The 13,433-nt window shown below is 48.4% G+C and overlaps 6 protein-coding genes across 6 annotated transcripts; 3 read left to right on the top strand and 3 right to left on the bottom strand.

Annotated features, from left to right (window-relative positions):
* Positions 1-1,063: 1,063 nt before the first annotated feature.
* On the top strand, positions 1,064-3,928 carry GGS22DRAFT_170976 (STE-domain-containing protein). The gene is made up of 4 exons (XM_047962534.1): positions 1,064-1,396; positions 1,462-3,070; positions 3,134-3,217; positions 3,434-3,928. Exons 1-4 carry the CDS (start codon positions 1,270-1,272, stop codon positions 3,711-3,713), a joined length of 2,100 nt encoding a protein of 699 aa, XP_047815725.1. The 5' UTR covers positions 1,064-1,269; the 3' UTR covers positions 3,714-3,928.
* An 829-nt stretch (positions 3,929-4,757) lies between these two features.
* Positions 4,758-5,469, bottom strand: GGS22DRAFT_170973 (uncharacterized protein). Its single transcript, XM_047962533.1, has one exon. The coding sequence runs from the start codon at positions 5,438-5,440 to the stop codon at positions 4,898-4,900; it is 543 nt and encodes a 180-aa protein (XP_047815724.1). The 5' UTR covers positions 5,441-5,469; the 3' UTR covers positions 4,758-4,897.
* Positions 5,470-5,589: 120 nt separating this feature from the next.
* GGS22DRAFT_196075 (uncharacterized protein) lies at positions 5,590-6,802 on the bottom strand (the record flags this gene model as incomplete). The annotated part of the gene is made up of 1 exon (XM_047965774.1): positions 5,590-6,802. The coding sequence occupies one exon, from the start codon at positions 6,800-6,802 to the stop codon at positions 5,894-5,896; it is 909 nt and encodes a 302-aa protein (XP_047815723.1). The 3' UTR covers positions 5,590-5,893.
* Positions 6,803-7,035: 233 nt separating this feature from the next.
* Positions 7,036-8,223, top strand: GGS22DRAFT_51771 (Phosphoribosylformimino-5-aminoimidazole carboxamide ribotide isomerase). The gene is made up of 3 exons (XM_047967312.1): positions 7,036-7,432; positions 7,528-7,717; positions 7,777-8,223. Exons 1-3 carry the CDS (start codon positions 7,133-7,135, stop codon positions 8,055-8,057), a joined length of 771 nt encoding a protein of 256 aa, XP_047815722.1. The 5' UTR covers positions 7,036-7,132; the 3' UTR covers positions 8,058-8,223.
* Positions 8,224-8,281: 58 nt separating this feature from the next.
* On the bottom strand, positions 8,282-10,821 carry GGS22DRAFT_51764 (DUF1900-domain-containing protein). The gene is made up of 7 exons (XM_047967311.1): positions 10,552-10,821; positions 10,374-10,462; positions 10,150-10,292; positions 9,513-10,081; positions 9,427-9,463; positions 9,250-9,364; positions 8,282-9,196 (listed from the first exon to the last, which is right to left on the bottom strand). The coding sequence occupies exons 1-7, from the start codon at positions 10,583-10,585 to the stop codon at positions 8,390-8,392; spliced, it is 1,794 nt and encodes a 597-aa protein (XP_047815721.1). The 5' UTR covers positions 10,586-10,821; the 3' UTR covers positions 8,282-8,389.
* Positions 10,822-11,070: 249 nt separating this feature from the next.
* On the top strand, positions 11,071-13,246 carry GGS22DRAFT_170967 (SSrecog-domain-containing protein). Its single transcript, XM_047962532.1, has 4 exons — positions 11,071-11,161; positions 11,222-11,444; positions 11,505-12,004; positions 12,057-13,246. Exons 1-4 carry the CDS (start codon positions 11,151-11,153, stop codon positions 13,039-13,041), a joined length of 1,719 nt encoding a protein of 572 aa, XP_047815720.1. The 5' UTR covers positions 11,071-11,150; the 3' UTR covers positions 13,042-13,246.
* The last annotated feature ends 187 nt before the right edge of the window (positions 13,247-13,433 follow it).

The following is a 13,433-nucleotide window of genomic DNA, read 5'->3' as shown; positions in this document are numbered from 1 at the left end:
CCGTCCACTCGCCCACTTGCCCAATCGTTCATGTCGCCCACTTTGCCCACTCCACTCTAAATCTCTTCTCTCCTACCCGACACCACCGCGCCATACCAGACTGACCAAGACTGACCTGGGTAGAGCAAAAAGAGAGCCCAGACCCCCAGGCCAGCGGAAATCATTAAACCCCCCGAACTCCTCTTCCTCCCGTTTTTTTTCTTGACCTACCTACTTTGAATCTTCTTCGCAAGATAACTTGTTCTATTCAGAACCCCTCTCTACACTCTCTTTTTCCCTTCTCCCTCCCCTTTCTCGCTTCTCTCGCCTCGCCCTCCTACTCGTGTTGCAGGCAATTACACAACCACTCACAGTCTCTCTTCTCTCACCAACTCCATACTCCTAATCCTTTGGAGAAAGCCCGCACACGAAGAAGATTCAACCAATCTTCCTCTCACTTTTTTAACTCCGCGGCCGCGAGACGTTTTTTCTCTTCTCATTTGATACCAGCGTAGACCCGACTGTCCGGCACAACCGTAGCCCCATCAATCAGGACCTTGATTCTCGGGAAGCATCTTGTTGATTATTTCCTCTGTTTCGTCTCTTTTGACATTCAAATAAACAAGATTTAATCCAATTCGGCCTGTCGGATTTTCTTAAGTGGTCTTGGCGAACTATCGACAATTATAACAGCAACATTGAACATTTGAACATTAAACCCACTACAGCAACAACCCTCAACCCGGCGAGAACCTGGAAGGGCAAGCGGCAAACCTGCAGAAAGCGAGTCGACGTTATTTTAATTCAACGCGCACAGCATCCAATATCGCATATCAATTCCTCGGTGCACGGTTCGCACTACGACCACAGACCGTGGAAGATCCCAATTGGAGCGTTCGCCATCTTTCTTTTTCATTATCAACTGTCACCTTGAAGGTTCGCACCGACGACAACGCCTGTCCATTCGCTTGAGGCAAATTGGGGGCTTAATATCGTCTGCATAACAAGACTAAAACTTTGTACGGGCTGGACTCGGCATCAAAAATCAACGACACAGACCTCAGAACTCTTATCGGTGGATCACTCTTTGAAGAAGAAGGGCTGTGCCTTGAAGATCCCCCTGATATTAACATCTGGAAACGACGATAGCGCAAACGAGCTAATACGAACCATCTTCTATTGTTATTCATAAAAAGAAATCTAATAGCCACATATCTCATTGGTCATTGCAAGAGGCTAAGGCCCTCGACTCCCAGCGCCATTCCCGAGGCAGTTGTGTAGTACATCATCATGTACTCACAACAGGCGGCAATGGCGGCAGCAGCTCCCCAAAAGCCCGAGACTTTCATGCTGAGCACCGAAGCTCAGCAAGCCCTACCACACGATGCGCAAGTGGCATTGCAGCAAGTCGATAATCGTGAGTTCCCCAATCTCCCACGCTCAGGCACTTTTCGTGTTCCGCCAGCTTACCATTGATCGCAGTGAAATACTTCCTTATCTCGGCACCAGTAGACTGGCAACCCGATCAGTACATTAGGCGATTCCTATTGCCCACAGGCGAATATGTTTCTTGCGTGCTATGGAATAACTTATTCCACATTTCCGGTACTGATATTGTGCGATGCCTTTCATTTCGATTCCAGGCCTTTGGCCGACCCGTCAAGAACTCTAAGAAGTTCGAGGAGGGTATTTTCTCCGACCTTCGAAATCTGAAGTCTGGAACGGATGCTTCGCTAGAGGAGCCCAAGAGCCCCTTTTTAGACTTCCTCTACAAGAACAATTGCATTCGAACGCAGAAGAAGCAGAAGGTCTTCTATTGGTATAGCGTACCGCATGACCGCCTTTTCCTCGATGCTCTGGAAAGAGATTTGAAGAGGGAGAAGATGGGTCAGGAGGCTACTACCATGGCTGTTAGCGAACCCGCGCTATCATTCCAGTACGACTCTTCGCAATCCCTTTACGAACAGCTAACGAAGGCGCAACAAGCCAACTCTTCGTCTTTCAACGCCCAACAAGTTTCTTTTTCTCAGTCGCAAGCCCCATCCCCGGTGATGAGGGCAATGGATCCCATGCCACCCCCGCAAATGATGCCTCAGTCGATGGCCCCTTTAGCGGATGGGATGGACGCCATGGTACCATACAGCACGATGGCGACAATGGCTCCGGCTATGCCCCAGCAGGTCCAACACGTGGTTAAGAGGGAACCCGATTTCAGCCGTATGCAGTACAACCAGAATGGTGTGCCTATGTCTCATAGCCACCAGCGTCACGCCTCCATGCCGGCGTACGGTCTCGAGTACTCCCCTGCTCCCTCGTTTGTTTCGTCCCATTACGAGGACTACAGCAACCGAGGCATCTCTTTCGAGCCAATTACGCCTCCCCAGCAAGCTTTAGCGATGGGCGCCGAACCGGCTTACATTGCTAACGAGGAGACTGGTTTGTACACGGCAATTCCCGACCACCTAGCCGGTGTCAACGGTTTGAACGGGATGATGCAATTGCCCCCCTCCAACTTAGCTGGTCCACAATTTTCGCGTGCCTATGGTACCAACAATGTCTACTCTGTAATCGAAGGATCGCCGACATACAAACAGAGAAGGCGGCGTTCATCCATCCCCCCTACAATGTCGGCGATCGCAGCCGCCACGGCTCAGGCTCAGGCCCAAGCAGCTGCCCATCGACCGTCGGACTTGAGACGATCAGTCTCGGCGTCGGTCGGCCCAGTAGCTGAAGGTGATGAATCCCAAGGCAACTCACCTCCTGGCCTCTCATACAGCACTTCCACCATATCGCTCACCAACCAACAACATATGGAAATGTCTAGACACGGTACCCCACTATCGACGGTAGAGGGTAGCCCTGCTCTTAACCCTCTTTCTCTCCAACGACAAGACTTTTCGCAATACGCCAATGAGGACCTCAACGGTGACGGCTCGATGTCCGAACACCGAGTAATGCAGGCCGGTCCTAACGTGGTCCGCCGAGCTCGCTCAGCTACCGTCATGGAGTTGGGTCCTTACCCGCAGAAGTCTCACTCGTGCCCGATTCCCACGTGCGGTCGTCTCTTCAAGCGCCTCGAGCACCTGAAGCGGTAAGATCAATTATTTCTTTTGTTTTCTGTGGTGCACCGTTGTGTATCTGACCAAATATTTAGACACGTGAGAACCCATACACAAGAAAGACCCTACATCTGCCCCTATTGTAGCAAGGCATTCTCTAGATCCGACAACCTAGCACAGTATGGCTCCAATTTTTTATATCAAAATTTCTTTTGTCAGCTTGAAGATCCTGTGATGAGCAACGATGTTTGTGCGGCATGCACTGAGACCGAAACCAATCAATCAATCAATCCGAATTAAGCCACAACATGAAATGCATACAACAGTACCTACATCAACTCATCATCAGGAGCGACAAGTTTATTACTCAAGGCTAGAGCTAACTCTATTCTCAGACACAAGCGTACGCACGATCGCGGTGAAGGTGCCGAAAACGGATTGAACTTGTCCGGTGAAGACGAGGAGGAGTACTCGGGTGAGGATCAGCTCGGCTCGCTTGAGGAGGCGTCGCCAAACTCCGAGTCGGGTTATATCCCAACATCACTGAGCTCCGTCGCAACGTCGACACCCACGACCAATGGCCTTGCCACGGGCGGGATGACCCAGTCATCATTCAACCCTCTACAGACACTGAGTATGCCCATGACGATGAGCCAACCAGCGGGGGCGATGTAATCGCAATTCATTTTCAATGCGGAATGCATCACGATGGGGTATAACCATCGAATTTTGGCTTTTATCTCGGGTTTAGCGGTTTGATTTTGCATGGCATATTGTGGCTAGAATTGGGGATTTCATTCATAACAGCGGGCTAGAAGAGCCCTGCTAGACATTTAATCGCGTTGCACGGCGATTGCTTTTATCATTTCAGCACGAGGGATACCAAAAAACGAAGCATTTGATAGACGGGACGGCTGATGCCTGATGGGACAGGCTGGCCGTTTCACAGTAGAGGAGCGAAGCCGAGCCCCTTCACATGATCAGCGGAAGAGATGGAAGGCCGTCGGAGAAGCACCACTCGTGTATTTGTATATATATTTGCTTTCTTTATTCTTTTTTTTATTTGTCGCTTGACATTCTTACGGACCGGCTGTAGGGAGCTACGGGAGATGATACCAGGTTTAAAGGGTCGACGTCGACCCTTCAAAGTATTGAAGATATAGTCATGACGGGACTAGTCGTACAAACTTTGAAATTCAATAAATATTGATGTATAAATATCTAACACATGCTTGTTCCCTTTCGCTTTTTGTGACATGGTTGAGGCTGACTGCATTCGAGCATAGAGCATCTAATAAAGTGTTCTATTGGGTGTGTGCTGTGTGTGGTGTAGGAAATCTGAGTTTTGATTCCCTGCATTAGATCTCTGGATCCTGGATTGTATCCTTGCAACGCATTCCCATTGTCGCTTGATATATCGTATGAAAGGCAGGTAGGGAAGCACTACGGACAGACGGCGTTGTGAACCTCTACACATTTCACAATTCATATCATCACGTAAATATGCACATTTAAGTGACAAGACAACAATTATCCCATTATAGTTGGGTTGCTATGAAACCCGCAGTTACATGTCTCCATCCGTAATACCTTTTCCCATGAATAACAGTGAACAATTCCTAATCGCCGACACATCTAGGGATGAGTCGTTCGAAATACAAAGATTATCCGCGGAAAACAAAGACATCGTAGAACTCGTGGGACCGTTGACTGTACGCCGTTCGCCATCTCAGATGCGGTGTGAGAAAAGAGAAGAAATTTTGTCCAGTGCGTAAGGCTTCTTTTCTAACTATGCTCCAAAGGCCAACAACAGTCGGCGACCAGTCAATATGAATCTCGGTTCTTGATTCGACAACAAGTTACTCGTCGGGCTGGTTGCGCTCGAGAATGGCCCAGGCAGTGGTGACTGCGAAGACGTCGTCAGGCTGGAAACACAGGATGAGAGCACTGAATAAGTTGTGCAGATTCCAGTCCTGGTTCAACTGAGCGGCTTCGACGACATGGAGCACCTTGCCCTGGGCCTCGCTGCCTAGGTGGCTGTAGGCGTAGAAGAAGCGAGTCTCAGGCGATCCGATGGCGTCGCCGTCGAAGCGCATCTTCGCGATCATCTGCTGGATCCACTGCGGGACGTGGTTGCGGTCGACGAGCTTGTTCGGGAGAGGCAGCGTGGATTGTGCGCGGTGGGGGATCCCGGAGATGTGGTCGTGGAGGAATTGGATGTCGTTGTAGATGTAGGTGACTTCGTGGCGGAGGGTGTTGAGCTCGTCGTTCAGCTTAGAGATGTCGTGGTGGAACTCCTCGAGCTGGGCTTGGATGACGGTGCGCGTGTGACGGAGATCGTCGTCATTACGCTTCTCCATCTCCTTCATTCCGGTGTACATTGCTCGGAATGTCGAATCCATCTTGGCGGATACGCTCTTGATGTTGTTCGACAGGCGCTGAACTACTTCGTTCAGCTTGTTCGCGTCGGATGCCATGATGTTTTGCGTGAAAGACTGCTGCGATGCCATGTTGGCGGTAATGGTCGGATCTGTGCGTAGATGTATGTGTGCGTAGATGTATGTGTGCGTAGATGTGCGTGTGCGGGTTAAGTGATGATGGGTTCAAAAGAATGTCCTGACTTCACGTCGTGTGAAGGGGAATGAAAGTGTATGTGGAAATGTTGTTAGAGTTAGGTTTGTGATATGTGAACGACGGACTGAACGAGCCGCTAGAAATAGTGTGTAGGAGTTTAGGTACTGGTGGTGCTAATCGTGAATGTGGTCGCCTGGCAGCTATATATTATAGGGAGGACGAAAGTTGAGTCATCTTACACTTCATTATTGATTTATATCGGTTAACCTTTACACTCCTCGTCACCTTCGTCTCCTCTTCCCACCACCCTTACCACCTGATCTTCTATCGTGACCCTGAATTTCAGTGATATCTTTCTGGCTTAGCTTTAACATCCCATTTCTCAATCTCCCTACTGCTGGCGCATCGACAGCCTTTTCCCTCCTTCTCATCTTTGTGTTTCCTTTGCTAGCTCCACTTATGGGTCGTTCAAGAATAATTCCATTTTCACGCGCCTCCTTTCGCCTCTTAGACTCTCGAGATGTTGCCGCCGCTGTTATCCCCTTTCGATGCGCCATAGGCATTTTCTGTTGCTTATATATGCTGGCTTTCGAACCCAAAGATGATAATCGTATGTCTGTTGCTATGTGGCGATTGCGACCCGCATGTTCTGTGCTACCCTCATTATGTCCGGATTTTGAGAACAGGTGCGATTCTGATAATAGACGCTGCAATGCTAAATCGTTCTTTAGGAGTGATGGGGCATCCTCATCCGTAGTCGTTTTGCGTTTCTTTGTTGAGATTGTTGTAGATGATGATGAGTCCAGCAATGATGATGGAATTCGCGAGGAAAGATATGCTTTACTCTCTCGTTTTGATAGAGGGTCGTTAGAGAGCGCTGGAAGCACGTTTGTATGTGAGACTACTTCAACGATTTCGGCTACCGAAGTGCTGGGAGATGAATTTTCCAGCTCGTCATCCGACCCCTCGCCAGATAATCCATCCCAAGAGCCGTCCGAGGCGTCGTCTGAATCAGATCGCAGATCTTCAAGCTCAGAAGCCTGTACTGTTCTTGGAATTGGTTGAGTTTGTTCTAACGGCGCGAACTGCGCTTCGAAGTGCCGCCTGAAGATTGCTTGAGCATCCTCTTGATTTATTGAAGATTCCTCTTTCCGTGGACGAACTTTTCGTTTTCCGAGAACCGTGGCCATCTTTGGATTCATTAAATGGGTATTATATGAAGTTGATATAGAGTGCGTTTGACGTTTGACGTTTGATGTTGAAAGAGTCTAAACTTTTTAGTGGGTCTCAGAATCTTCAGCTACGTACCGGAAACGGCGCTAGTGAAGTAGCCCCAAGCCTTCCCATCCACAATTTAAGACCCACCAATCAACTGTGGCAATTATCTTTAATCCTTGCCAGTAAAAAAAATCACCCCGCCATAGCCTCGTGATACTTAGCGATCGTCAAAAACCCCCACCCTGCGACAAGTTTCGATAGATGATAATTCTATCTTAACTCTTTCGTAACAACTGAGGATAATGACACGGTTCAGGCCATGTATAGACCTGCATGCAGGTCAGGTTAAGCAGATTGTGGGCGGAACCCTCGATAGCTCTACCGCCGAGCTCAAGACGAATTATGTTTCGCAACACTCCGCGGGTCATTTTGCTAGTCTATATAGAGAACATGAGCTCGAAGGCGCGCATGTGATTATGCTAGGTCCCGGAAATGAGGAAGCTGCAAAGGAGGCTTTAGCAGTATGGCCGGGTCATCTTCAGATCGGAGGAGGGATCAATGATCGGAATGCAGCTACATGGATGGAGCTAGGTGCCAGTAAGGTACGTGGTATTCGGATTTTCAGATAACATTACTATCATAAAATACCAATCTATATGTTTTACTATGCATTGTTACTGATTAAATGTTCCAGTAGGTCATTATCACATCTTTCCTCTTCCCAGAGGGGAAATTCAGCCAGGAGCGGCTAGATGCTGTACTGGCTGTCCTTGGGGGGCAAAAAGAAAGCCTCGTCATCGATCTTAGCTGTAGGCGGCGGGGTGACGATAAGTGGTTCGTGGCCATGAATAAGTGGCAGACGATTACGGATATGGAGGTGAATCAAGGTACTCAAATATTTGTCTTCCAACTCAGAAACATACTCTGCTAAACGTTTGCTGTATAGAATCTATAAAATCTCTAGAGCCATATTGCTCTGAGTTCCTCATCCACGCTGCCGACAACGAGGGTTTACAAAAAGGCATTGACGAGCAGCTCGTCCAGAGACTTGCCGAGTGGTGTAGCATACCGGTGACATATGCTGGCGGCGGGAGAAACCTTGATGACCTAGAGCTGGTGAAGAAATTAAGTGGCGGTAAAGTAGATCTCACTATTGGCAGTGCGTTAGACTGTTTTGGCGGTACAGGGGTCAAGTTTGATGATTGCGTTGAATGGAATGCTAAATAATAGGGGTAGTGACAATATAGGTAATGAGCATAACCCTCAAGCCAACAAACAAAGGATATTAAAATAAAGCAAGAGAAAAGCTTGCTCAACATGACGAGAATACACCAAACATGCATCGACTTCACCTATCCACGTCAAGGGTGATGGGAGATTCTGGTTGAACATGTATCAATACAAAGTGATTTTTTTAGGAACGTCAACGTATCCCCATGTACGAGATATTTGCGATCGCCCGTGCATGCAACCTTCATCAAGATCGGTATCCATCCACTACTCAACACCTGCCCAGCTCTTCTATCTTGCCCCAACACATATCCCTGCATCCTGCTACATCACGACTTCAACTCCTCCAGTTCTAGCTCGAGTTGCCGAATACGTTCGCTCTGATCCTGAGATCCAGATCCCACCCGTTTCTTTAGGCCATCTACTTCGTCTGTTAGATGACTAATTTGTTGGCTTTGCACGCTAATCAACTTTGTCTGCGTTTCCAATAAGTTCTTGATTTGTTCCAAAGATGTCTCGACTCCTGGGCCACCAGCTGTCGGGGATAGAGGTCCATGGGCGGCAGCAGTAGGGGCTGACACGTAGGCAGGTGATTTGAGTGGCGGTGCCGCCTTCGGAGGTGGTGCTGACGTGGTTTTGGTTGGGGAAGGGGGCTTTGGTTCAGATTTTGCAGGTATCGAACTGCGCTGAACCGGCTTCGAGATTTCCTCGAAACTCGAGGTTTCATCATCATCCACCTCTTCGCCGTCCTCATACTTCGAAGCTATCGCTGCCATGGATCGATTTTGATCCTTCATGGTGGGAGGCGGTGCAGGTGTCGGCTCTGGGTCCTTTTTCGGAACAGGTTTGGACACAGGAGCTGGTGCTGGTGCTGGAATGGAGGCAGAGGGCTTATATTCAGCTGGAATCTCAATTGGAGCATTGCCTTCGTAAATGCTCTCAAAATCAATCTTCGGCGGTAGTCCGGTTTTGCCTGATAGCCAGTCGCTGGCGCTACAACCTGGCTTGATACCAGAAGCTGGCGGGAAGATATCGGATTGGAATGTCTCAGCTCGTCTAGGCACGGTGAAGGAGATGGGTTCAATATAGGCGTCGTTGACAGTCTTGTAGGCCCTCATAATTTCATTCTCATGAACCTGCTGAGTGTTAGTCCAACATCATAGCTTTAGGCGGGATGCTGACGACTTACGTTGACCCCACGCTTGGCAACGAAAGCAATACCTCTCTGGGGTTCTACAGACTTATACTCGGAGAGGAATTCGAATTTATCATGCTCATATTCGAAGTAGCGGATGTTTCCATCACTAATGCAGTCAAGATTAGACACCAAGTTGTGGATCATTCATTAGACAACCGAAGGACTTACCCCTTTCCGGCGAGGTATAGGCAGTGGCAGCCATCATCTGTACCAACGTTAGATCCGACAGACATACACATGGGACACTATCTTACCCCAAAAAGGCATGCAAACACCAGAGATACTATCGAGAGTCTTAAATCCGCCAATAGGGGTATTGTTGCCGGGCTCCCAAAGGGCGAGCTGTCGATCGCTCATTTTCGAGAAACCAGTAGTGGCAAACCTATTTTGTTCTCCTAACCATACCGTTCGACTATTCTTGGCCCCCTCATGGCCTGGACCTTCATGGGCAGGACGTTCCTGTCGTACATCCCATACACGAAGCTTTTTATCTCTTGAGGTTGTAACTAGCATTGTTCCGCTAGCATTCCACGACAGACTTTGAACAATATCAGGGTGTCTTAGCGTATGGACGGAGGAGCCGGCACCCACATCCCATACTTTGATCGTAAGGTCGCCGGAGGCGGAAGCAAGGATATTCTCGGCGGCGGGATTAAATAGGACCTGACCGACCTTCCTCGCGTGACCGGTCAATTTAGCAACGGGAGCGACGTCGGCTGGTTCCTCAGCATCCGTAAAGAGAGTGAAGCCCTGAGGCACTTGCCACAACATTACTTTGCCATCCTCGGAAGCTGAAGCGACTAGGCGATCGTTAAAAGGGTTCCTTGAGTAAGATTAGGTTAAAGTCTTCGGAATAGGGGGAGTCAGCCACTCGAAGGGTCGCGTGCGCACCAGTCGGTATCGAGAACGGCGGCAGTATGGCCACGGAATAGAGGAATTACATCGGGAAGTTTCCCCTTCTCGCTTAAGGGAATGACGGCGAAGGCACCTCCACCACTAGCCTCCCAATTGACGGCGAGATATTCTGGGTTAGCCTATTGCGACCAAAATCGTCAGTCCCTAAGTTACATATATCTATATAGCTGTAAATGTGCAAGGACAGGAGGAAATCAGACCTTAACCAGGTTGGTATCCCAAGCATTTCGGCTTATGCGAAGATTATCGTAGCAGAATTCTTTTCGTGTAGATTTACCGAAGACATGTCCTTTATCGAGGTTAGTCAAGTTATTGTAATGGCAAGCTACTCGCTACTCGAAGGGGGGAGCGCAGCGCAGCACAAGGCAGAAGACATACGATATTTGGACGCTCGAACGAAGCGACCAGACATGATTGGTCGTGGACAATAGGCAAGTGAGGGTAGGTAGCAAGTAACAAGATGGAGAATGGGTAGATATTCAGTCGGTGAGCGTATGGCGCAAGGAAGAGAAGGCTTAGGGAGGAAAGTGGCGATAGGGGAGAATGATCAGAACGAAGCAATAAGGATATTAGGTAAGGTTGATGGAAGGACTGAAACTTGAAGCCCATGTATTCATGTACTCCTATTAAAATCTACGACCGTTTTTTTGCAAGCAGTACCGACTAGGTTAGACCCACTGTCTCCTTAACTGACTGACTTAAGGCAAGTGGGGTTTTTCAACGCCCCAGAATTCATGCGGTTAGGTGCATTATTCAGGTACAACTTGAAAGTACAATTTTGAATTACATAATCGACCAATAGCTAATGGAATCACGTGTTCAATTTACGCCAAAAAAGCTCCTAGCTTAGCTAAGGTACCGCGTCGACGCGCCTTCTCTTAAACTTTTCTCTTCAAGAGGCGGCGGATTTTGAACTATCGCATTTTCACAACCGATTTTATCAATCGTTCCGCAATTTAAGCAACCTTCTTATCAACATGGCGGCTTTGTAAGTAGGGAACTAACTAGATTCTGTACGATCTTATATACTGACTAGGATGGCCAACAGTGAGAATTTCGATAGCATCTTCCTGGATCTATCCAAGGAATCTGGAAAGTGCAGATTCGCCGAGAATGGATTGGGTTGGAAACCCTCAGCAGGCGGCAACACATTTACCCTCGATCGCGGAGATATCGTCAATGCACAATGGAGTCGTGCTGCGAAAGGCTACGAAGTCAAGATTCTGAAGAGATCTTCCGAGCTTGTTCATCTTGACGGATTTCAACAGGAGGTAAGAAAAATAGATTATAATGTTTCGATAGGTTTTAGCTAATTATCACTACCATTGCAGGATCTAGAGCGTCTAAGCAAAATCTTCAAGAACTGGTACAGCATAAATCTAGATCCTAAGGAACATGCGCTACGAGGCTGGAATTGGGGAAAGACGGAATTCAGCAAGGCTGAACTTGTATTCAATGTTCAGAACAAGCCCTCCTTCGAAGTACCATATTCCGAAATATCCAACACCAATCTCGCTGGTCGCAATGAAGTCTCTGTCGAATTCGCCGCCTCGAACGAGGATGATACGGGTACAAACGGACACCTAGGCGGAGCACGAGGTCGTGGCAAAAAGTCCGGTGCAGGCAAAGATCAGCTTGTGGAGATGCGATTCTATATTCCCGGCACCACCACTCGCAAGGAAACAGAAGGTGAGGAAGCAGGAAGCGGTGCCGAAGAGGAAAAGAACGCCGCTACATTGTTCTACGAGACGCTCATGGACAAGGCTGAGATTGGCGAGACTGCGGGCGACGCGATTGCTACTTTCTTGGAGGTCCTCCACCTTACACCTCGGTTCGTTGACTTTACTCCTTGCATTGGCTATTTTTTTCTCACTACTTTTTAGTGGACGATTCGATATCGACATGTATGAGGCGTCATTCCGTCTCCGTGGTAAGACATACGACTACAAGATTCAGTACGAACACATCAAGAAGTTTATGGTGTTACCGAAGGCGGACGATTTGCACTTTATGTTGTGTATTGGCCTAGATCCTCCTCTCCGTCAGGGACAGACGAGGTATCCCTTCATTGTCATGCAAGCTAAAAAAGACGAAGAAGTTACCATCGATCTGAACCTCACAGAGGAACAACTAAACGAACAGTACAAGGATCGTCTACAGCCACACTACGAACAACCGCTCCACCAAGTCATCACTTACATCTTTAAGGGCCTCGCCAACAAGAAGATCACCTCTCCAGCCAAGGATTTTATGACGCACAGGAACCAGTTCGGCATCAAGTGTTCCATCAAGGCAGCAGAAGGTTTTCTTTACTGTCTCGAGAAAGCTTTCATGTTCGTGCCTAAGCCTGCGACTTACGTATCCTACGACCAGACGTCCTCTATCGTGTTCTCCCGTGTCAGCGGCGCTGTCTCGGCCTTGTCGACTTTCGACATTGCAGTCCATATGAAGAGTGGAGGCGCCCCGCATTCCTTCAGTAACATTAATCGAGAAGACTTGAAGGCGCTTGAGGGCTTCTTCAAACTAAAGGGCCTACGTGTTAAGAACGAGATTGACGAAGACGCTAACCTACTTGCGGCCGCTCTGCGCGAGGAGGCCATGGATGAGTCCGAGGAGGAGGTAGTCGGACCTAGAGCCGATCGCGGATCAGCCGACGAAGACGAAGAAAGCGTAGACGAGGACTTCCAGGCCGAGAGCGAAAGTGATGTGGCCGAAGAGTACGATTCCGCTCACGAATCATCGGGCTCCGGTAGTGCGGAGAGCGATGTTGATGGCGGGGCGGGTGACAACGAAGATGAGGAGATGTTGGACGAGGAGGAAGAGGAGGAAGCAAAGCCCAAGGCGAAGAAACAGAAGATTTCCAAATAAAGGGGATGCTCGTCCCTTTTCTGTGCCTAATCATCCCTGGCATAAACCTGAGTTTTATCATTGAATGGTTCAAGGGCAAGGTCCGGTGGCAATGGCGTTAAGGTAGCTAACTAGCTCTATTGGCTTCGTTGGGTCCCTGGAGTAGTTGCAATTACGTTTGTGCGACCAAGGGAATCTGATTTAAGCATCTAACCATTTTGATAAGTTCGTACTGCGTTTATGAACGATAAATAATCACGCTCATGTAGTGCTTCCCATGGCTAAAGCAGCAGATCGATCGTAATGATTCCCAAAAACAATGCTCTACTGCATATGTAATAAGCATACGTTAAATTCAGGTATAGGTACCTAAGTGCTTAATATGCAGGTTGAAGATGACATGAAGATGTTTT

The sequence above is a fragment of the Annulohypoxylon maeteangense genome, assembly GCF_022496945.1.
Source record: "Annulohypoxylon maeteangense strain CBS 123835 unplaced genomic scaffold GGS22scaffold_17, whole genome shotgun sequence".
NCBI lineage: Eukaryota > Fungi > Ascomycota > Sordariomycetes > Xylariales > Hypoxylaceae > Annulohypoxylon > Annulohypoxylon maeteangense.
This window is presented reverse-complemented; position numbering and strand designations above follow the sequence as displayed.